This window comes from Amphiprion ocellaris, chromosome 4 (assembly GCF_022539595.1).
Source record: "Amphiprion ocellaris isolate individual 3 ecotype Okinawa chromosome 4, ASM2253959v1, whole genome shotgun sequence".
NCBI classification, from domain to species: Eukaryota; Metazoa; Chordata; class Actinopteri; family Pomacentridae; genus Amphiprion; species Amphiprion ocellaris.
The window spans coordinates 40,042,461-40,067,730 of record NC_072769.1 but is presented as its reverse complement, the minus strand read 5'-3'; the positions used below and the strand labels follow the sequence as shown (position 1 = coordinate 40,067,730).

The 25,270-nt window shown below is 39.8% G+C and overlaps 1 protein-coding gene across 3 annotated transcripts in view; it reads left to right on the top strand.

The window, feature by feature from the left end:
* elfn2a (extracellular leucine-rich repeat and fibronectin type III domain containing 2a) overlaps positions 1-25,270 on the top strand; it is a 290,230-nt gene that overhangs the window by 240,645 nt on the left and 24,315 nt on the right. For all 3 annotated transcript variants that reach the window (XM_055010276.1, XM_055010277.1, XM_055010278.1), the window contains 3 exons: positions 21,754-22,302; positions 23,302-23,451; positions 24,078-25,072. In XM_055010276.1, coding sequence (XP_054866251.1) covers positions 22,099-22,302; positions 23,302-23,451; positions 24,078-25,072 — 1,349 coding nt within the window. In that variant the 5' untranslated portion in view covers positions 21,754-22,098. The remainder of the gene's footprint in view (positions 1-21,753; positions 22,303-23,301; positions 23,452-24,077; positions 25,073-25,270) is intronic.

The following is a 25,270-nucleotide window of genomic DNA, read 5'->3' as shown; positions in this document are numbered from 1 at the left end:
TTGTGTGCCTTATAAACCCGTATCTGTAAAGTAAAAGTAGAGAGAATACTAAGTTGCTTACTACTGCTATTCCTCTATTTTCTTTCTTAGCTTATACAATATTTGCATACAGATGAAAACACACATTCCATAAAACAAATACTCACACCAAGCCATGTGTATTCCAATATATTTATCTTTCATACACAAATACCATTACAGACATAGAATATCTAATTCACAGTGCACATCCGCATGCCACTTTATTTATTGGTGTCTTACTTGAATGAACTGGTTTATTTAACTGGGCTACAGTACAAAACATTCCTTGGAGGAAGAGTTGAAGCAGAGAAAGTAAAGAGCAACAGAAGAGGTTTACAATCTACTGAAGAGGAGACACTACAAGGAAACAAAGCCATCCAGTAAAGCTATGTATAAAACGCAAGGACAAATGTTGAAAGACTTCAAGAACATGCATGAGATGTGGAAAAAAAATCCTAAGGGCAAAGCAGAGAGGTGTCAGGGCAAGTAGTCTTCAAGATCACTTCACAGCTTCTCAACACCACTTGTTTGCTGTCATCTCCTTCTGTCGCTCAGTCACCGTCTCAATCATCTCCCTCTTTCACACACCGTCTCCAGTCCAGGCTTGTCTGTGTCCTTTTCCTTTTCCAGACAGCTGTTCATTGTTAGGCCTGACACCTCTCAGGCCATGGCAGCCATGCATGTTTAGGAGTGAATAAGAGTGAGGAACATGGGTAATTTCTTTTAAAATGAAATTAATTCATATATTTCCACGTACAGGGTGTGCACATACAGCACATCCAGTAATGTATATCCCTGTTCCGCATCTCTGACATACCCACCTATGCACAAATAATGAGCAAATCAGACAGTTATAAGGGAGCTAAGAGCATCAGTTCATCTCGCAATTCCAGGCATACCCATGTCACTCAGTCAGTTCATAAGCATGTCCCACCCGAGGGCGCTCAGCCAGCAGGCCCTTCATGTTCATGATAACCTCTGTTCACTCCTAACCTTTATATCTGTTTTTGATCTATCAAGCTAACCAATAATCCGCCTTGAACCAGTCCTTAATGTACCCTGTGGTCTTAGAGGTAAAATGAAAAATGTAATGAGAGGATTTCTCCTTAAGTCTGCAGCTCTTTTTAATGTCTTTTCACCAGGGATGAAGGACTGATAAGTGAGCTAGGCTGTCGACCTGTACAGGTAGTACTGCATTGCTCATGTCCAGGTATAATCTAGATGTGCTCAGTGACTGGAGCTATCAAAGAACCATTTTGAAGGGTTCTATAATCACATAATCTTTTTGTCTTCTTGAACACTGCTGCTGTTTATATTTTCCAGTGTCCAACTTATAACTCCACCAACTTGGAACCATCAGAAGTCATGTGTCAGATCTAATAGATTTATATTTTGGTCACGACATCTGAAAAGTACTGAGGAGCAAGAGAGTTTAGAGGAATAAAATTGTGTACAGACATCTGAGAATGGCTGTGAAGTACTGTTGAGATTCTGGCTGTCGTTTTGAATTTAGTTTAGTCAGCAGAGTACAAACTTCATCATTGTATCATTGCATGTACTGAAGAACAACTATATATCCATCATTGGGTGCCTCATAAAAGGAAAACTAGCACCCGTTGTTCACCAACGCTTTGCCTGCCAGAAAGCTTAGATACAAAACTGCAACTAAAACTATGATACATGACAAAGCCTTCCTCTTATTGCTGCCCCACAACAGCAGGAGTGACTTTCAGAAATGGGAAAATACAATTGTGGCTGTCATCACATTGGTCATCCAGAGCACGATTCTGTGGAGTGATGTGGGCAGGGACTCCCAGGCCTTGTCAACAATCCTGGACAGCAGCCCAGAGGACCTGTTGTTGGTGACATCCATCCCGCAGCATGTTAAGTAACAAGCAGCCTCTCACTGGCAGGCTACAGAGAATTGGAGATCCACTTTCTTTAGCTCCCAAGTTTAGTTTTTCTTTGATTGAGTGATTTATTTTATTTTAATCCTTTTCAAACTTGTAGCTTTTGGCCCCAACTAGTACCAAAGGCCAATCTTGAAGAGGTACTTGTACAGAATTGGTCAATACTGCAGTACTCCTAAGTTCCAGTGGGATTCAGCTCTGCTCCTGATATTTGAAAGTCATTCATTCCTTCAGTGTTTGGTGTTTTCATGTTGGTAAATTAGTATAAAAGAGTAAAGCACGCTTGTTATTATCACAAAACTACATCTTCAACACCTTTCCATATATGTATACACTTCTGTTCAAAAGTTTGGTGTCACTTAGAAATATCTTTATTTTTGAAAGAAAAGCATTTTTTTTCAAAAATAAAGATAACATTAAATTAATCAGAAATACAGTCTAGACATTGTTAATGTGGTAAATGACTATTGTAGCTGGAAACAGCTGATTTTTAATGGAATATCTCCATAGGGGTACAGAGGAACATTTCCAGCAACCATCACTCCTGTGTTCTAATGCTACATTGTGTTAGCTAATGGTGTTGAAAGGCTCATTGATGATTAGAAAACCCTTGTGCAGTTATGTTAGCACATGAATAAAAGCGTGAGTTTTCATGCAAAACATGAAACTGTATGGGTGACCCCAAACGTTTGAACACTAGTGTATATGATTAAGGTAACGCTACAGGAACCAATTCTATGTCACAAAAATTACGTTCTTATACAACCAAACCACATTTTCATGTACATCTTGACAAAAGCATATCTGGCCCCCAAAAAGGAAGGTTATGATGTCATAAAAATTGCATCCAGTTTTAATGATATGCAAAGGTTAAGTCGGGTGGAGACAAAAGTACACAGCAGGACTTTCCTCTGGGAGACTGGTTCATGTCTGTGTGGGACTATTTTTCTTAAGTTTCAATTCTTAGTTGCTGTTTGGTTAGATTAAAGCAAGTGGGACTTACTAGATGTAGGATGTGGGTATGAGACTGCTCATTTCAGTTGACCTTCTCATCTGCTGTCTGCATGTTTTCAAGAGACATTGCAATACAGGCAACGACAACCTCCAGGCAGCGGCTTACCAAAATACGTTGAGGATGTTTTTGGTTTTTTTTGGGGGGGGGGGGGGGTTTGGTGGATTGTCTATTTTTATGTTCCTGTGTGCAAATATTCCACCAAATCAATTACTTTCTTAGCTCCACCCAAGGCAGCTGTAATTGCTTTTAAGAAATACAAACAGCCCAAAGCGTTTCCTTTCGCCTATAACAGAATAAAAGTCAGGCGCAATCAGAGTGTTTTGTTCTAGAGATGCACTGGCAAACTGAGACCAAGGTTAATCAACAAAACTACTCGGTTAAGTTGAGAAAAATATAATGGTTTGAGTTACAATACAACCCCTCCCTGACATGTTGAAAGCTTCTTCTCCATTTTAATACTTACTGCTTCATCTACTGTAATGTTTAATTGAAACATATTTTTGCATGCTAATAACTATCAATACTAGTGAGTAGTTACTAAAAATGTATACTAGTAATGATACCCATCTATAGCCCCAACTAACATCATTTGAGGAATCAGAATTCACACAGTTCCCTTAAGAGCCACAAGACTTTAACTCCTTTCCCGTAAGGACCTGCCCCTACCTACCACTCTCCAACAAACTCTGAGTTTTGTGAAATCAAAGTTCCCCCTTAAGAATGACCAGAATCCAATTTGGAGCTTTTTCATTGTTCTTAATTCCACTGGGGTGTAAAAACAAGCAGCTGGGATCCAACATTGTCCAGGCTGATCAAGGCTGTGCCTTTGTGGTGCACATACTATAGAAAATCCAATCTGTTCCACAGAATCAGCCAAGGTTATAGATGGCCAGAACTCTTCCTCTGTGTAACAGCTAGAGCCAGTTTTCTCCTATAAAGATCTGTTTTAAAAGAAATTCTTTGTATCTAAAGGTGAATTCCCAGATCAGCACACCTCTCTTTCCACGTCCAAGACTTCTCTGCAGACTGGGAACTGCTCCTACAACCTCTATTAGCAAGTCCTCAGTCTTTCTCCAGTTTCTTTGGCACATAAGGCTTTTTCATACACAAGCAGACTGTCAATTAAATCCTGTAGGGAGAGAGAAGATGAGGAAGAGGGTTGCAAGAAATAAAATGTACAAGGGAAGTGCACCTACCTGCTGAAGTGAACAAGAAAGGGGAAAGCAAGAGAGCTGCTTTTCAGTAAATGTGTGTGTGTGTGTGTGTGTGTGTGTGTGTGTAGACACAAAGGATGATTATGGATGTTGGAGTTTGAAGTTTAACATGGGCTGTACAAGGCAGGCAATGGACAAGAATGCGAAATACTTCAGACACGATAGAAACTCCAGAAAAAGGGGTAGTTGTTGTTTGACAGCATGGCAGTTCAGCTACTGATGGTCAAATGGGAGTAGATATGAAGAGAGAATAAGAAGAGATGCTGTATCCTGACACCAAAGCTATGAGAAGAAAGTTTTTTGGAGAAGCTGTGTGGGGAAAAAAGAAATAGAAGGCTTAGAAAGGAGGGACAGCAGAACAAGGAAGTGTCACAAATCTCGAGGCAGAGAAAGTGAGGGAAGAGACTTTCATGGAAGCTGTATAGGGATGAAAAGAAGAAAGAAAGAGAAGAGAAGGAATCATGGGGTCAGTATGTGAGGAGAGAGGGAGGTGCTAGAAGAGTGAGGAAAGTCTGGAAGAGGAGTGATCGAACCCAAATTGAGGCTGAGATGAAAAGAGTGTGTTTTTCTTGGAAGCTTTGAGAGAATCAAAAGAAAAAAAAGAGGAGCGGAAAGAACGTCCTGAATTTAGACTAAGACGGAGATAAGGGGATAATTATTAAAACTATGGAGGAATCATGAAAAAGCAAAATGTAGGAGAAGCAAAGGAGTCTTCGGGCCAAGACGAAGGACGTAGGATGCAGAGAACTAAAAATAACAAAGAGAAAACCTAAAGGAAGAGTGGTGAATCTTGAACTTCCTATGGCCTTTTCATTTTTGAGGGGTCTTCTTGTTTCTCCTTAAAAGTTTGGCTCAGACTTAAGATTATCACAGTAAGTCAGACTAGCAGCCTCTGAGTCAGATCACGTCACAACATGGACAGTCCATGGGTTTATTAATGTGTTTCAGCGTGGACCATGTTTCTACAGTTTAAATGGAAAAGGGGCATTGAAATGGTGATAAATGAAAAAGACTTCAGCTCTACACAGAAAGTTTTTTACACTCACTTGAGCAGCTGTTTCTGCATCTTTTGTTGTCATTGTCTTTGGGCTGCTGGAAACACATGAGGGAATAATTACAACTTCCCCATCTGAAAGCAATTCCCAAACACTTCCATCTATTTTTTTACTGCAGCTGGCAAATATTTTGTCATCTCTTCTTCTTTTTCAAAGTTTTTAGACATTTTGCAAACAACTGCCTTGAATTCCACATCTTCACTACGGTTTTTTCACTTCCTTTTTCCTCTCAGTATGCACTACTGCTGCCCTTACAAAGAGTGCACTGCTGAATGCAGCATGCATACAATTGGAACAATGTTCTTTGCCATAATACCTTAAGCTTCGACTGGTTTGCTCATATATCCATCAGTCTGCAGTGTGAAACCACCTGTTGCGCTCTTGGCAGCTCAAGTTTATTATTAAGTGAGACACTGACATACACTACCAGTTCAAAGTTTGGACAGCCTTCTCATTCAGTGCTTTTTATTTGTATTAATTTCTACATTGTAGATTAATACTGAAAATTGTATAAATATTTAGGTGTCCACCTTGATAACAAGTTAGACTGGTCTAAAAATGTAGACTTCATCTACAGAAAGGGCCAGAGCCGATCATTAGACATCTGCAGTAAGATGCTGCAGATGTTTTATCAGTCTGTGGTAGCAAGTGTCCTGTTTTATGCTGCAGTCTGCTGGGGAGGCAGTATAAAAAACAAGGATGCAAGGCGTCTGAACAAACTGGTTAAAAAATTTGGCTCTGTGGTTGGAATCAGACTGAACTCATTGCAGGATGAGATGGAGAGACATGCACTGAGCAAGATGGAGGCCATTCTGACAAACCTGGATCATCCACTTCACATCTGCCTCAGTGAACAATGAAACATCAGTGGACGGCTCCTATCCCTGCTGCAGGACTGAAAGATTCAGGAAATCTTTCCTACCATCAGCAATCAGACTATTTAATTCAAAAGTAAACAGATGAGACCAGACAATTGAATTTCCCTTCGGGGATTAATAAAGTCATAATAAATAATAAATAAATATATAAACTGATTAGATTTTGGCAGTGATGCAGCTTATAGTCTGGATCCACGGATTTGATAAGATTTCTGTATCATTGCCAGATAGCGGCTCGATGTCACTGTAACTATGACAACAAGTGAACACTACATCAGCTGCCTGCTGATGATCACATGATTGTGATCCTACTAGAAATCCACCGCTGAGGACTTATCAGGACTTATCTGTCAGAAATCATATGACGACTGAGCAGTCTTGGCGGAGTACTGCGTGCTCTAAGTGCTTTTCTTGTTCCGTATTTTTTTTATATAGTTTTGATGTCTTCAGTATTAATCTACAATGTAGAAAATAATGAAATAAAAAAAACATTGAATGAGAAGGTATGTCCAAACGTTTAACTGGTAGTGTATGTGACGTATTTTCTGCTGTGCTGTGTGAGAATGGCCAGAAAGCAACGCTGGCTTCCATCCAGCAAAACAAGACTAGATGTAGTGGGATCCTTCTGACAAACTGTCTGATGACACGACGCAGCCTAGTTTATTCACATCAAAGCACTTTTTCAATATTTCAAGTTAATTTTAATTTCCTTTGACGAGTACAGTATATGGAAACACAGCTACTGAAAGTGATTACACAGATGCAGTACATGTACAGGCTTCTTTCACAAAGAGTCCATGTATTATTTACAGTGTAATGATTAAACTATTCAATGAACTTCTTGTTGCTAAAGAATTCACACATCACCATCCATTGAAAGATTTCTTTAGTCATTTGTGAAAGGATTAAACGGCTGAGAAATACAAAGGCCAGTTCACGGTTCATAAATGTGCCATGCAGAATTTGAAAGCGCACTTCTCACATTGTTCTATTAATTCTACAGCAGGTACACGTCGCTCTGCTATGCAGATGGTTGCAATGCCCCTCATATCAAACATGTTGTGGTTGTGTGTGGAAGGCTGGCTGTGACTTTGCACTTATTACAGGATGCAGCAGCTGTAGCACCATGTTAGTGTTCTGAGCACACTGTGTGCAAATGGCATGGAATTTCTGTAGGATGTATCACTCCCTTTTGTGTTTGAACATGGTCAACAAAATGCATGTACAAATGAAAGCAGCTCTGAAGTCACAGTGTGGATATCCGCAGAAAGATCCAAGCACTTGGGTGGATGATGCAACCTATGCATACCCTTGCAGACACATAGACACAGAAAGCATACATTGGCCTTATTGCGGATCATGTCGGCCTCATTAAAACGTTTGACATCTATTTCTTTAGCATTCAGTTTCCTCTTTAATGATCTTGTGCAACCCATTTGTTGTCTGATCGCTTTCGTCAGCAATGTTCAAATGGCAGTAGTCTTTTCCCAGCTACACAATCTACCAATCTCCTACAACCTTCAGGTTATGGATCTGTAAATCAAAGCCTGTTCACTTTTATATTATTTAGTGAATCACCTTCTGGGCACTTCTGTCCTTTTGCAGTTATACACTTTAAACCCTGCAACATGAGTAGTCATCTGTACTAATGCATGTTAAAAGAACCAAAAAGAAATAAGAATAAAAAAAAAAATCAACTGTGATTGAACCCTGACTCATTAGAACTGTGGCGCAATTTTAAGGAACTACATAAAATATATGAGTTGTGTGTATGTGCACAAAGTGGATCATCAGTGCAGATGAAAAAAAATCACTTCATACACACCCATTGTCTTCCTGTTCTAATCAGAGAAGCATCATTGTGGAAAGGCCAAACAGGGTAACACTGATATTGATGGTTACATTTTTAATGATAATGCAAAAAGAGATTCCATCATGTTGCTTTCTTTCATCTGTATGGATGTAATTCTGTAGGAGGAGGGTGCACTGTGTTTCTGTCTTTTTGTTCTTCTCTTTTTTTAAGATTGGAATCAAACAGTCAGATAAAATCAGAGATGCGTTTTTTTCTTCTCTGAATATGATGTTTTTTTAATGTTCAACACACACACACACACACACACACACACACACACACACACACACACACACACACACACACACACACACACAAAGATTAAATGGAAACTGGGTAGCATCTGGGTAGAATAGGCATTCAGATGTTGCTGATGAGAAAAACAGCAAGGGCATTTTTCCAGACTCTGTCCTAAATAAAACTAAATGAGACACATACTATTTAAAAGCAGTGCGTCAGCAAGAAGACCCCTAATGCAGCAAAGACCATGGCCTGGTTCTTTCTTTGTCAACACACTAGCAACACCACGAAACATTTTTATTGTAAAACAGGCGATGCAAAAAAAAAGTCCTTATTGTGCATTTGAGAACTGTCCAACTGTGAATAGGAAACTAAAATTTGTCTTTCAAAGACGCCCTGAAAACCGATGAGTATTTGGGTGCTGATAGAGAGTCGCCTCCAAACACCAGACACACATTTAACAATAAAGATGTTCCCTATATGCAAAACTGTTTCATTTAAACCCAAATACTGATGGAGGTCTTCAGTCAGAATTCCAGAAACTGAATCAGACAGTCCAGCATCAAGAATTCTGTTTGTGCTGTTGCAGATGGGAATCTGATGGAAAACTGCATCTTAGTAGAAGCTGCCAGCGTCCTCGATACAGCAAACACACTCCTAGAAACACCAGAGCTCACAGCACAGCTTCTGCCTGACGCACTTTGCTCTCTCCAGGCTGATTTTGTCTTGAAAGTTTTTACTCTTTTTTTTGAGTGTGCGTACGTCATGTTGGGTTTCTCCTTCCACAGTGCACAACTCGATTTGTCTCTTTTAACCTGTGTCTGCTTATCTCTCTCTCACAAGTGCACAATGCATGCACACGAACCGTTTCACCAAGCTGTTGAATCACATAAAATCAAAGGATCAGTATTTTCATGTTTGCACTACTTTTATGTCTTATTTTTCCATCTTTTTCTGTCCTCATTGCTTCCTCTTAAATTTCTAAGCAGGTTAAACTGATCTCCTTTTGACTCCATTTGACTCCTATTCAACAAAATGTCACTTAATATTTTTTTGGTTAGAAGCGTTTAAGAGCATTCCTACATCCATCAGGACAGCTGGTACGTTACTCAAGGTCAACATGACAGGGAAACGTAGAACCGCTATGTAATGCAGGTCAAAACAGGGTCCGTGGTGTTTTCTGTGAACATTAAACATTAAAGCCGTAGAGAGGCAACGGAAAAGTGCTTTTTGACTTCCATCTTGACTAATCTAACATTCTGCAGTTAAATTTTGGTTATGTTCTGGCAGCAAGATTTTAGGTCAAGTTAAAGAAAATTACATTTATGGTTGAAAGCAAAATTATCACCAGACAAACTAAAAACTAAAATTAAAATAACTGTACAGATTCAAAAGACAAGTTTTAAATGAGAATCTAATAGAGAGTTTTTATCTGCATGTTCCACATTTGTGAATTGGAAAAAAAAACTAAATTGGACTAGAATCACAGATTGTAAAACATAACAGTGAATCTGTAAACAAATGTGTAACAGCAGTTCGCAGAAGGTAGCAAACGAGCCAACGCACAACACAACCTGTAAACAAGGGATTTGTTACAGAGCCCACTTATGAGTGCTGCTTACACATAGATTTCAAACGGTGCCAGCATCCTGTTTCACAAAAGATGGTCTTACAAACAACTTGGCGAGTACGCTTACACGAGGCACAAGTTTTCTATCTCTTTTGGTTGGTTCAGCATGTCAAAATCTCTGCATATCAGATGTGTAATGTAGAGTGACCACTTCTGGCCCTCTTGGAGACAACAGGATTTAATTCTGAGGATCACCACAGCTCTGGGGAAGAGGAGATCATATTCTTCACTGTGACCTTCTGAACTTCTCCTTCTAACACCCACAGTTTACTAGTTTGATCAAAGGTTTAGGTGGAATCTAATATGCTAAAGATAATTTTGTATGTATGTATTCACAAGAGACCTCAAGGACGTTCTTCGTCCAACCTCGAAGGAAAAGTTTACACCTAATACTTAAGCTTCCTCTCTATAACACCTTCCCCTGCCTTGTCCTCTCAGAACGATGTAGTCTTGGAAAGAAAGATGCATTTCCATTTGTCAGTGTTGTACATTTAGCAGGACAAGACAGAACACCTCAGTCTGTTTAAATGCAATTACAGTGACTGATGACTCTCAACATGCACCCCATCGTGTCTGTGTCTACTCGTGTCTCCTGCTATATCTACATGTCCCTCTTTCTGTGCTTGGGAGTATGAAGAAGTGGAGATGTACATCTAGCTTTAGAGCCGTGTATGTAGCTCTGAAGTCACCTCCTGATTTGACTGTGTGCTCACACTTTTTCCTGATGAGTGTGACTGTGATCTGTGGTTGTGTGGCAGACTGAAGCGATCTCTTCAGTTCTTCTGTCCCCGGACGACTTGATTTACAACAGTCTGTAAAGAATGCTCAGTTCTACAGTGCAAGCTGCTCATTTACTGTAAGAGTGATGTTTTTGTTGACAGGTGATGGTGTACAATTGACAGAATACTGTACTTACACAGCAGGCAGTCAGATGACAATGGAGCAGACCTTGGAGACTGACTTGAATATTTAGTCTTTTCTTTCTCTCCTGAAATACCTCAGAAAGCAGTTTGCCACAGATACTTCCACATCTAACTGCATCACTAGACAGCAGATTAATACCTAAATGGATAAATTAGGTCATTTGTTAAGTCTTATGCATACAAACCTATAAGACTTGTATGGCCTTTCTCTTTAGAGTTAGGGGGTCAAGATATTTGAAGGTAAAGGAGTGATTTTAAAGAAATATAACTGCAAGAATTTTCCAACGAAAACATTCACTTTTGCCAAAAATAGCAAATAAACATTTTCTTATCTGATAGATAAGATAAAGATAAAGATAAAGTTCTTTATTTCTCCCCACTCCAGGGGAAATTTACATTGTTACAGCAGTTTTATTTACAATATATACAAGGGTGGCAAAATTTTTAACAGAAAAAATAAAAATAAAAATAAAGTTTAAAAGTGCAAAGATGTACCACTGTAGTTCAGGTTTTATTACATTAAGGAAAGGGACAGACTGTTTGGACGGCTTCCAGAAACCAACATTACCTGTCGGTAGTGAGTTTGAAGGTAACAGTGGCTCCTCTCTCACTACAGATATTTTAGTCACCCGTCCAGCCTCCAGCACCTTGTGGCACCATAACAGACTTCCTCCTTTCATCCTGATGGGGCACGGGTCATATTTCCCACAGCTGCCACAGGGTTTTATGACTTGAATGTCAACATGAATATTTTTTGAATATTTACGTAAATGACAGAGGCAGTTTTTTGTTGTTGTTGTTTTTTTTTTGAAAGATGTTATTCCCAAAGAAGAACCATTAGTTTTTGTGTTTAATCATGACACCATACACAACTCAGACGCCACCATCGCTTGTATAAGAAGATGATCTTTATTCACGCATCTTCCAATTGTCACCTTTCAAGAAGAATCTAAGTAGTTTTATTAACTTAAACTAAATACTAGAGGAGTAATTTTTCTAGTGAGGAGAGTCTCTTGTAGCACTGCTCTGACGGTAGTAATTGGTGTTTCTGAATTGGGTGAACCGGGCCTTGAAATTGGCAGAAACGAAAAATAACAATTGCCAATTTTCAGCATATCTTAAACCAAACTGTGCAACATTTCAATACACTCACAAATAAGCAGATCCTGAGCCAGGCACTGGCACCTGAGCTTCCTGCCAACAAAGAAGAAAATGGCTTTTAAACTAGGCAACTTCCATGTGTGAATGTGTGCATATGTGCAGCCATTCCTCCTTCTGGTACTGCTGGAAAAATGCAGAGGAAAGTCGCAATTCATCACATTCTAGTGAGTGATTTTAACAGAGACACACCTGCTTCCCAAGAACTCTCCTTATCTTCCTTCCTTGGATTGAACAGGTTTCATTATGTGGTTTCTCTCAATTTGCCAAGTTTAATAAAGATTAAAAGCCGCTGTCTTCATGTCCCCTTCATTGTGCTGCCCCCTTTCCATCCTCATCGCTCATTTCCATGTAAAGGTCAACCTTGAAAAAGAGATTCAAAGCACAGCGGGTTAACCTGTTGGAATGATAGAGAAGAGGAATTAAAACTGAGGAATTCATCCATGCTGCAATGCCTCTTCTGTTCCTCCTGCTCATTTGCTATGCCCTCTCTTTCCTTCTATATTCCACTAACTTCTTCCTTTCGCTGTCTCCCTCCCGAGCAAGGAAGCGCTTGCTGCTCCCAGAGTGTCCTGTTACTTCAACATACCTGCTGAGTCGAGCTGAAGGGGAGAGCTTCTGTGCAGGTTTTAAAATAATTAAGACACAGAGGTATAGCAGACTGGCAAATGCTGCACAAGGGCACATATTGTACAACCAAACACAGAAACCTGCCATAATGAGAGCTGTTTCAACTGTACATTTGGTTTTCATACCTTTCATGTCAAACTGAAGGATTATTTGTATACTTTTGTAAACATGTGCATGCTTGTTGGGCAGATCTCACAATTTGTACAAATCAGAAGAAAGGTCTCAAATTAGTCTCTATGAAAACTGTTCAGAATGAAGCCCAAGAAACCAGGACGTTTGCTTTTAAATTGTAACATTTACACAGCGTTTTCAATGCAGTTGCCATAAACAAATTGTCTGCACTACATGGGTTTGAGACTAAAATCAGAGCGTGATATCTCAAAATATATACAAGTATCACACTAGGATATTTTTTTATCTTTGGAGAAGGTCACTGTGTCAGATTAGGTGACAGTCATAAATTCTTGAGTACACATTGGACCCTGATGAATCACTGGTCGTGGTCTTCCACAACTTATGTGATGTACACACAGTAAGTGACTGGAAAGAAGGTGGTAGCAATGCCAAACAGTCCCTTAAAACAATAACAACTGGGCAAGAAAGTATGCCTTTGCAAAATCATCGTCACCATTAAGGTTTGAAATGCAGTTGGTCCTCAGACACATTGTACAATACAAAGAAATATGCCGTCTGCAAAATTCTCTCTGAGTCATACAATTAATGAGAAAAATGGCCTCAGGTTAAGTTTATCAGAACACAAATAAGCATGTCTGAGCCTCATCTGGAGATGCATCAGACTGGAATGGACTATCACTGTGTCCATGGTAATCAACTATTGAGTACAAACAACATCCAGGTTTCAGATTAAGAGTGAAGAAGCAGCTTTAAAAACTGCAGCTCAGCACTGGTGCAAAGAGCTCTTATCTCTGCTGAGATCTCTTGCCTTCTCAAATGTAATATAACCAAATGCTAAACATTCATTACTGGTCTCTAGGCACTGATGAAAGTTGTAGGAAATTCAGGAAATCACTGACTGGAGTTCAGGTAAATATGGCAGATTAAGTTTGAGTAGGTAAGTCAATTACTTGGAGATGTTTAATAGTCCACCCAAGGACTTAAAGGGTAAGTTCAATGAGATTACTCTTTAAGCAGAAACTACTCCCCATGCAAATTGCACACGGTTGCCTGCTGTTTCATTCACTTCTATGATTTTGGGCTGGAAACAGAATTTACAGTTTTAGACCTCAGCAAATACAAATCAAAATACGTGGTGAATACTTGGGCGGCTGTGGCTCAGGTGGTAGAGCGGGTCGTCCAATGATCGAAAGGTCGGCGTTTCGATTCCCACTCTGTCCTAGTCATGTGCTGTTGTGTCCTTGGGCAAGACACTTTACCCACCTGGCCTCCAGTGCTGCTACTCACACTGGAGTATGAATGCATGTGAATGTTGGTGGTGGTCGGAGGGGCCGTAGGCGCAGATTGTCAGCCACGCTTCCGTCAGTCTGCCCCAGGGCAGCTGTGACTACAAATGTAGTTTACCACCGCCAGAGTGAGAATGTGTGAGTGAATGTGAAGTATCTGATCTGATATGGGTTCTGATAGGAGTTGTTTACCACAAAATGGGACCTGACTTACAGGTGTTACGAATTTCATTGGTATGTGTTTTTCTGCTCAAGAAACTCTGTGCTGTGTTGACTTTGTGGTCCACTGTCAAGCCAGAGCTGACTTGTGGCCCTTAGGGACATGGAGAGTTGAGGGGCTCCGTCTGAGGGGGTATTGTTTTTGAGTAAGGGTCTTCAAATATTAACTAGATGTTGTAATTCTACCCTTTACCAGAGGGTATAAAAGCAACCTGATTTCTTTGTTCAAATGGGAGATTCGTATTGGCAGGGGAAACTCTCCACAGGCAGACCATGGTGCCTGTTCAGATGCTGTCTTATTTATGTAATAAATTATATTATATTAAGCAACAGTGTCAACGGATGTTTTCTTCAACATCTGCACATCTCTGAGGTCTAAGAGAAACTACGACAAATTAATAATGGATTCATTGTGAAGCGCTTTGAGTGCCTTGAAAAGTGCTATATAAATCTAATCCATTAATATTATTATTATTGAAGAAAATGTGTTTTCCAGATTGGGTGAACTGAACTACACAAAGTTTCAAAATGGGATATGGTGTCATAAGACTTGAGAGAGTTGTTTTAAGACAGGAAACAAAAATGTAAATCTCCTGTGCTGGTGAAACACCTTCCCTCGTTTTTAATTTAATCCCTAAAATCTCAGCTTTGTGCATCGAGGTAAGTAATTCAGAAGCCATTTCCATAAAAAGAATAGTTTCCCACAACAAAATAGCTTAGATGTCACTATGTACTATTGCTTCCTTTCAAATGTGCAGATTTAGAAAGTTCTCACCTCTGTCTCCACCCATCCCTTCACCAATTACTACAAGTCAAGCACACCACTCCAGTTAAAAGACTCAAAGACTGCATTCAAACTAGAAACTGATTTTAAAAAGTAATAATGATACAGAAAGACAGGATTGATTCTTTAGGTTTGTTATGCATGAAAGTCAAACTGAAAGACTCAGCTATGGTGCTGATTGTTTATTTCACTACCAACATACACACAAAAAAAAACATTGTATGGACATGCCAACATTATAAAAAAACAAACAAATTTGGTTTTCACTGGCAGAGCTCTTAAAAAACACATTTTTGTTGTGAAAATCATGTTCATCAGTATTATAGCTGGTCACTGTTGCACTGTGCAACTTCCCTGCCTCTCTATCAAGCAGCCTGCAATGCAGTCCCATGATGCTCCTCTTTTACAGTTTATTGGCAAAATCCAGCCAGCTTTCACGAAACATAGCGAGAGGCTGAAAACACTCAGCAGCTGAAAACGTCCTTTCTGGTCTGCTCTCCCTGTGGGAGCGTGTTTGGTGGACAGCAACAGATGTTACATACCCTCCAAACAAAAGTGGAAAGATTTCGATGTACAGGGAAGGACGAGAGTAAAAGAAAAAGGATAGGTTGAGCTGAGAAGGAGGGGTTCTTTCCTGGAGGAAGAGGATTGAAAAGGTAAACAGGAATATAATTCCTTGTGGACGTTGTATACACCACGGACGCATAGTTGCTGCTATTACACTACTTTCTACTTTCTAGACCACTCAGAGTCTGCTGGAGGACTCTTTCCCAGACATGCACTGTGGGTTTTACTGTATGTTCCTCACATACACATTACTTCCAAACAAACACACTACTGCAATTTTAGCATATTTTGGGTGGAGACCACTACTAAAAAATCTATAACTTTTAGCTTCAAATATTGTTAAAGAATCTGTTTCAGAAAAAAAAAAGCAAACTATGTTGTCACGCAGTATTTGTGACCAATAACTGATGACCACTGATGCTCCATGACATACACAAGTTTATCTGCCTAAAATATCTAGAAAAAGGGGAAGATGTAGACTGGAATAGAAGTAAATAATGACACCGGGGAAAATAAGAAAGCTGTAGCACCAAAAAAAGTAAAAGCTAGGAACTGACAGAGAGGAAATGAAATTGGAAATAAATTCACTTGAGAAAAACAAAGTAGACTTGGACAGAGAGAGAATATACTGTTTGCCCAGGATTTGAAAGAACTGTGCAGCAGCTTCATGAGAGTTGAAAGGAAAAGAGAGGAGAAAGAAGTAAGAAAAAGGAATTTCAAGAAGTGTTGCAGCAGCTTTGAAGCAGCCTGGCACTCACAGATAGTGCTAATGGGAATAATTCCTAGCTCTACTTCCATGGTACTGCCCATACTTATTACCTGGCTGGAAAGACTGACTAGTTGACTGACTGGTTGACTGGCTGACTGGCTTGGTAATTGATTGGATCACTGTCGGATCTGGTGACTGGATTGATTTAGCTGGCTGTGGCAGTAAGAACCTGGCTGGCTAGCTGGCTGATTTTCCGACTGTCTGACTGATATCCTGGATGAACAGCTAAGGTCTGTTAGATTTCTGAATCACTGGCTGATGTGTGACTGGTTCACTGGGCAACTGGAAAAAAACATCTGATGGGTGTCAAGTTCAGTGATGATGTCCTCTGTCTAAACTGTCTGTTTTCTTCCTCCTGTCTGTCTTCATACTTTAGTGAAAAAGTTCACGACCTGGTCTCCAGGGTAACTGTGCTACTCTTGTCTTTCTTGTTATTGTCCTCTCGTCAACTCTTGCATCTCATGTTCATGCCAGAGACAGGATTTCAATGAGCACCACTCTGACAAACGTGTGAAGACAGTGTTGACTTACTGTCTTTCCCCTGAGGCTTATACTGACTATAACTTCTAAATACAGTGTGCTGCAAAAGTGAGTACAACCCTGTACAATATGACTGAGATATCAGATGATTCACAATTGTATCACCTCTGAAATTGGGTTGAAGGCTACAGTCGGATTACCCCAAACGTTTTCTATTGGATTCAAATCAAGTAACATACTTGTCCAGGTCCTAAAGAGAGTTAGAATTTTTGTGTGATTTTGGCAGCAGTCTTTGGATTGTTATTATGCTGGAATACCCTCTTCTGCCAGTATTATGGGATATCCAGTCATTCTTGGTGCCATCTGTAAATGTCATGTTCGCATCACCTTTTGCACTCTTACAGCCACATATCATCACGCTCCCACCTCTGTACTTCTCTGATAGGACTATGCATTCACCGTCATAGTGCTGACAAGGTTCATGCGAACATGCTAAATCCCATTTGAACCAAACAAATTCATGTTGGTCTCAACAAAGAATATGTTGTAAATGTTCATCAGGTTTCTTTTCATGTTCGTTAGCAAGTTTGATTGGTGCCGAAGAAAAGGCAACTTTTATCTCTTTGGATGCCATCAACAGAGGTTGACATGATGTTCTTTGCACTGACTGAGCTGCCACAAAAACTCTGATTTTCACTGATAACCACAGTATAGTCTGAAACACTTGTCCGTCTGTTTTTCAGATCTACGTTGTGCCAGTAGCTCCCTGTCGATGGCTTCCTTTTTAGAGGAAGTCAACTGTGGCTCTGATTAGTGGTTCCATGGCTCATTCTATACTTCTTGATTACTGCTGTAACTATGTTTTGACTGAATTTCCGTTGGTCACCAATTCTCCTGTGTCCATCTTTGGAAGGTCTCCCACTCAGATTTTTCCATTCTCGTTACAATTATTTATCCATGTGGAGCACTGATGCAATAAAGCAGGCAGGCACTGCTCATGGGCACAGAACCGAAGCAGTCCTGGTGTTCACAGGTGATTTTATAGCCATGTTCAGGTTTTCTACCTCACTTTGGTTATGCTGAGCATTTGCTTCCTTTAAAACCCCCCACTGGAAACTTAATGATGTCGTTCAAGTTTTCTGTTAGATTGTGCCCATAGTCAGGCCCACAATAGCTGTGTCACGAATGACAGGAATAGATGGAGCTCAGTTAATATGCAGAGAAAAGGAAGGTGACAATGAGCAGCTACAAATCTCTACAAAGTTTTCACATTCTGAATAGAATACAGTTGATAATCTGTAAAAATTGAGCGCTGAATTAGTTCAATGTTTAATGCACAAAATTAAGGATTATAGGATATTTATGTATTTAGTTATTTGCAGATTAATTGTACTTTATAGATTTATGGCAGTTCTTGCTTAAGGGGCGTTTAAAGGCTGACTTTTCAGTTTAAAACGATGGTCTATAGTTTGAAAGACCGGTCCGTATCATATTCAGTGATCTAGTGCTTTTCATTGATCAATGACCAATCAATAAACTGTCACGATAATCTTCCTAAATGTTGTGTGCAGAGTAATATTTTTTTTAGCTGTATGGCTCGAGAGATGTTGACCGGTACACTATTCTGCTTCAAAATGCAGATATTCACATTCACCAGACTTTAATGATCCTGTTTATTTGTTGATATTTCTCTATTCTCTGTTTTATCTGTTTCCAGCATTTCCTTCCAGCATTCTTGGTTCACAGACAATCTGCCCCCAATGACTTTAGTGATCCGCTGACCTTTCGTCTAATGCCATCATGAGGTTCATTTGATTTTAAGTGAAATATCTCAGCAAATGTTGGATAGATTGCTATGAAATCTGGTAAGGAAATTTATGCACTATCATGCTTACGTATGATGGAGGAGATGTAAAAAGTAGTTTGCCTTGAATCAGTATGTAACAATGTCATTTAAGGGCTTGTTTGCATTGAGGTCAAAGCCCTGCTGTGATTTAGATGTCTTCTTAAAGAGTGTCCACAGATAAATTTTCCTGTGATAACTCAAGTGTTAGAAAAACACACAAAAAAAAAACAATAAAAGGAGCACTATCTTGTCTATGTCGGTGAAGTTTGGTTGAATATCAATTCATCAGTGTTGAAAATTCAGGGATATTCACCCAATGCGGTTTCATCTTTATTCTCTTTTATGCAAAAGAAAAAGTAACTTTGCCAACCGTCCACTGGAGTGATGTTTCTGTACTGACTGCCTTGTGAGCACTAGAAAGTCAAATAATGCCTTTGAGGTTTTTATATTATTTTCTGAAGATGACACAATACTTTTTGTGCAAGTTGAAGTGTCTATTCCACCACAGGCCATCATGAACTGATAATAATGACAAGTTTTCAGTGTCAGAGCTTTCATTACCCATGCACACTGAATTGCTGTATCTTTATAGAATGTCTGAAAAGGCTTTTGGTCACAAAATGCATGTTATTACTTTCAATATCCCTTTTATAAACTCCCACTCCATCCTGTGATTTTTCTAGTGAAGTCATACCACACCCAAAGCACATTTGTTTTTCTCAGAGACCCTCAGCTCTTTGTGGTCTTCCTTTGCTTCGTGACCTGACATTATTAGTGCTGTTTGTCACAAGCAAAGCTTTAATTAGAGCCCAGCTATCAGGGACAGTAATTAAACACAAAGAGACCTCAGTTTGAAGAAGAAGGGAAGGAGAAAAACAAGACTGTCTCTTATTTTGGCTTTGTGTCAAAATAATTAAAAAAAAGAAATAAAGACATGAATAAGATTTTTTTTAAGCGAGGAAGGGATGTGATAGCGCACAAAAGGTGTCAGGTTGTGTTTTGGCAATGAAGCATATTCATTTGTATTTCTAGTTGAAAGGCAGTGGAGATAAGGAGGCTTAGAACAATGCAGGCAGGAGAACAGGATGGACAAAGAAGGAGGCAGGCAGTTAGATAAAAAGAATTACAGATACAGACAGAGACGGGAAAGAGAGAGACAGGAGACTGACCCAGATGATGAGATCGAATGGAATAGTTTGGTCAGGATCATTACAGCAATATAAATAAAAAAAAATGCTGTGTGCATCTAAGTTGTTGTGACTGGACTCTGTAGTAAACAACAAGCTTTCAAGTGGGTCTTGACTGACTTGTCTTTCATGTTTTTAGAGCACAATAAATACCGTGTCAGACTGGCAGTCATTTTGTATCAGATATGCTGTAAATATGAGCTCCCGCCGGCAAAAAACAACCTAACGGTAATCACAAGTACGACACAGTAATTTATTGCGCTTTCTGAAATCTTCTTAAATTGCAGAAGGTTTCCTAGTGACTTTGTTGGTACATTCCCTTAAAGCCTAATAAAAAAAAACAAGATTATGGCAGATTGTGGCACTACATCATGATACCAGCCTTGGATGTGTCTTCAAAGAGTGAGAACAGAAGCAAATCAGAAACAGGATGAAAGAAGCAGAATGAGAATCTGTGTCAGTGCGAGCATTGCGTTATGATCAATGTCCAAATGGTGGTGTGGTAAATAATTCAGTTTGCTTGCCTCTTTTCTTTATAGAATGCCATGAACTAACCATTCATACGCATGCTCTACGCGCAGCATGCAAATCAGTGAACTCGATCTGCTTTAAAGCTGAAAACATAACAAATGATTAATGAATGACTTTCATAATTATGCTGTTGAAAAGGGGTTATGCACACTGTTGTTCCACTGTGGTAAAGTTGTAAATGGCTTTGCTTCATATTTTATGCCAAAAGGATGGCGACCATGCTGGGTCAAAACCAGGTGAAAGTCTGCGTTGGAGGAATTGAATTGTCCATATCAATTTCATGGAATAATTTGAGGAGAGGACTGAGAGCTGTTTGAGGTGCGACAAGACAGAAATTAGATGACTAGAAGGCTAACTGAGATGTACAGAGTGACAGATGATGAAAAGGAGGAGGAGGAGGAGGAGGAGAACTGCCTATTAGGTGTGGGTCACTTTAGCTGGCTCCCATTACTCCTGGGTTACACCATGTCATTGCTTTATTTCTTCCAACAGGTTATATTCTCTTCGTCTGCCTGAGACAACCACAAAAGCACAAAGGCAGCTTCATTTGGAGTGAGAGGGAGAGACAGAGAGAGAGAGTACCGAAGAAGTGTCTGTTTCTCAGTTGTTACTGTGAATTCGCTGTCATTCATGTCTCGACTAGATTACTTTTCCTTGGGAGGAAATCAAAACTTTGGAAACAAATTAAAAGAGTGGGTGCTGCGGCGATGAGATACATAATATTTTATGCTGGATTAGAGCCTAATCCATGGATAATCCCCTGAGAAAGGTAAATAGCTAAATGTCACCTAGTATCCTGTTATAACATGCAAATTACAACAGCCCTTCTCTGTTTTCCATTTAGCCCATCTCTCCGTTCCCACCCCTATATAACTGCAGCTATTAAATTTGTATTGTTTCATTATATAACTCAAAGTTGAAATAATACAACTGCAGCTGCAAGCTGGCAAACCTTGTAAACACTGACAAAAACACCAGAGAGAAGCCCCATGGCTTTCACGCTGTTGACGATTTGCATTTTTATTGGTGCATCATATGCTAATGGCTGAATGGAAGAGCTGCAATTCCTTCTTATTCGAGGAGCGTGAAAAGTCTGGTTTCATTTGAAAAGTCAAAATTTATTTCTCTTGACTTTATTAAGACTTAATGAAATAGTCATGGCAGTTAATGGATTTATTACTGTGGTGCATTACCTTGAAGGGATTGGGTAGCATGAGTATTAGAGTCATACCTTTTAATTAATTTTTTTTTTTTTTTTTACAGTGCTTTTAGAAATGAGACCGACGTTCTGTTAATTCAGAACCATCTGGGGATATGTGAACTGTATTACAATTTTCTGCCTACTCTTAATCATTTTGTCATTATAGCTATTATTGTTAATATTCTACCTCCCTTCCTCTCTTTCTCTGTTTGTGTTCTACAGGTATTCTACCTTTCTCTGAGAGGAAGCACTTCCTCATCTGTATTGTCAAGACGTCTGATTGTCGGGGGCCATGAGTAGCTACTGGGGTGACAGTTTCCAAAATCATTCGACGTGGAACACTTAAAATGGGGACAGGACTGGCTGCCATGCTGCAAGCTCAGTTCTAATTACAGAGACGAAGCCCTTCTGTTCACCTTTCTCTCTATTTAGATTTGGCCTGCTTGCTCCTCACCTGCAGCCTTTCCAGCATTGAATCTGAACTGTTGCTCTTTACCTTCATCCCTTCAGCTCCTTTCTTTTTGCTCCTTTCTACTGAGGGAACCTCAAACGCTCCTAATCCAAACCATGGCCAGCAGATTCTGTTTGTCCTCCCTGTCTCCCTCCTTGTGTCTCTCCCTCCTGCTTCCTGCTCTGCTGCTCCTCCGCCTGCCTGTTATGGTGAAAGGGGACTGCTGGCTGATAGAGGGGGATAAAGGCTACGTTTGGCTGGCTATCTGCAGTCAGAACCAGCCTCCATATGAGACCATCCCCCAGCATATCAACAGCACGGTCTGTAGAAGTTTATTTATGAGTAGACCTTTTATACCACCACAGACAACTCTTATTAAACCATATTCCTCCATGCATCCTGAGCTGTGACAGTGTCATCTAAAAAGCTTGTCAGTAATTGGGACAGGGACTTTTGCAAAATTGCAAGAGAATTTTAACATGACTCAGTGTAATGCTTCTGGTATATATTGTGTCATTGAGAAGGTTGTGATTATATGTTTGTGGCACTGGTAACTGTGACAATTACAGTAGTAAGCGTAATGTTATTTTTAGAAACTAAAAATGTACATTGCACATTGTATAGGTGAGAAGGAGGGTAGTGCTCCAGGCCCTAATCAAATCACAAGATTATGTTTCTGGGCTGAAGACAAAAACAACAATAATGGCTAGATTGTTTTATGATGATAGTATCAAAGCAATTAATTAAAATAACTGGATTAGGTCGGTTAAGTTAGTGATTTAAAAGGGATGCATTGTTTTGAGAACTCGTGGCTACCTAAGTATGAATTGCTGGCCCAGTCAACTCTGTATATAAAACAGCATCTGTATTGGACGAGAACAAATTTGGGGCAGAACTATACCCTCCAAATTAATTATTGACTTTTTAAACTATAAGTGCCAAGCATTTCAGTTAACATAACCATCTGCAATTTGCAATGTAAATGATTAAAACAAGGAAGCTTGATATAATTATATATAATTAAGCTACCCAGTGGTAATGTTATGCATCCACATTCCACTCCTGGTCTTAACATTTGCCACCGCTCGATACCTCAGGATAAATGTACAGCTGCTTGCAAGCATGCTGTGATTAACTAAATGCAAAATTAGATCAAATGTATAATTGGGGAAATTACTCATTAGACAGCAAACGTCTAATTTAGGAAGTGCAATATGCTCTTGGCAGCTATTTTTGGCCAAGAGATTAGGTCTTCCTCTTTGACTGCCAGAGGCTGCAGTGCATCACCTGAAAGTCATCTGCTCTCTTGTCTCTCTTAGGTTCATGACCTGAGGCTGAACGAGAACAAACTTAAGGCGGTGCTCTTTATCTCCATGTACCGTTTCACAAACCTCACTGACCTCAATCTAACCAAGAACGAGATCAGCTATATCGAGGATGGGGCCTTTGCTGGGCAGGCCAACCTACAGGTCTGCAACCAAGAACAAGCCTCTGTTTTGGAGGTTTTGTTTGTGTATTTACTCAATGTTTTAGTTCTTCTATCAATTTTTCCTGTATTGTAGGGGGAAACGACAAGGAACTTAACAGTTCTTGAGACTTCAGATGGGTTCATCCCACTTTCCAATGTTTCCCTCCATGTCACACATTGTCTAGATAAATTATTTCCTGACAGTTAAATTGCTATAATAATGTAAAAATATCTTGTGAAATAAATCCATAGACAACACATAACACACACACACACACACAAAACAAATTAATTGTGCTCATACATTTATATAAATATGGTTAAAACATTTGTCTGGCCTTTTTCATATAAATCCCATTTATCTCACAAACCATGTACTATCTATTTTAATTACCCTGTGCTGCATTCTTTATTGAGTTTGTTGAAATGATTTAATATCTAAATTTTAGTCACAAAAATGTACTACAATATTTTTAGCACACTGGTACAATACAATGACCCAAGTTTATATTCTGAAACCACTGGGACAGAAAGTAAACAGCCCCCCCCCCAAACCATTAACAATAAGTTTATTTGTGTCATATCCAACTGAAATTTTCATGGGACAATTTTCCATTTCTGTCTTAGGTGCTCCAGCTAGGCTACAACAAGTTGACCAACCTGACTGAGGGCATGTTGAGAGGTCTGGGTCGAATGCAGTGCCTCTTCTTGCAACACAACCTCATTGAGGTCATTGCCACCAATGCCTTCTGGGAGTGCCCCAACCTCAGCAGCCTGGATTTATCTTCAAATAAGTTGGCCCGTCTTGACCCGTCTACCTTCACTGTCCTGAGCAGACTGATGGTATGTGAACTTGCAGGAAACCCGTTCCACTGTGGCTGTGAGCTCTACAGTTTTCTGACCTGGCTGGAGGAGTTTAATAATGTCACCCACACCTATGACCGCCTACAGTGTGAAACCCCTTCAGAAATGACTGGCTATCCACTCTTGAGCCCAGTGTCTGGACATGGAAGAAATGCTCGTTACATTCTTTTATCTGTCTGTCGTGATGGTGTGATAATTTCAGGGATGACCTCCCAGATGCCAGATCCAGATGGCTCAGGTATGGTTTTGGACAACCTAGATCAAGGCATGTATCACCAGCCAACCATATCATCCACTGCAGACCCCAACTATAATCATCAGATTTCCATGAATCTTCAAACAGTCTCCCTCTACACTGCTTCTCTAATGGTGCAGATCCCTCGGCCATACAGTAAGATGTACATCCTCTCCCAGTACAACCACACTTATGTTGCAGACATCATGCCCCTCAAAAACAAGAAGGAGATAATAACTTTGGACAAGCTGAAACCACACACTAACTACACTTTTTGTGTGGCTTCTGCAAGCAAATCTCAACGCTACAATCATACCTGTCTGTCTTTCACCACACGAGATGTGGGACCAAAGGACCACCGAACCAATCCATCCACAACTACCCACTACATCATGACCATCCTGGGATGTCTGTTTGGCATGGTCATTGTGCTTGGATTGGTCTATTACTGTCTCAGGCGGCGACGCATCCAGGAAGAAAAGGAGAAAGCTATAAGTGTGAAGAAAACAATTCTCGAGATGAGGTACAAAGAATTTAAAATTTTTTTTAAGGAAAAGTCCTAAGTGCCCTTATAACAAACCTTTCTTATGCATCTGGGATGGTTTATCCACAACAGAAATGACAGCTGCTACATGTCTTGGGGAGTAATTGATTCCTTTGGAACAATTTATGTTTTGGGCTTCAGTTAGTTGTTTTAGTTGTTTTGCCGCATTGCCTTGTT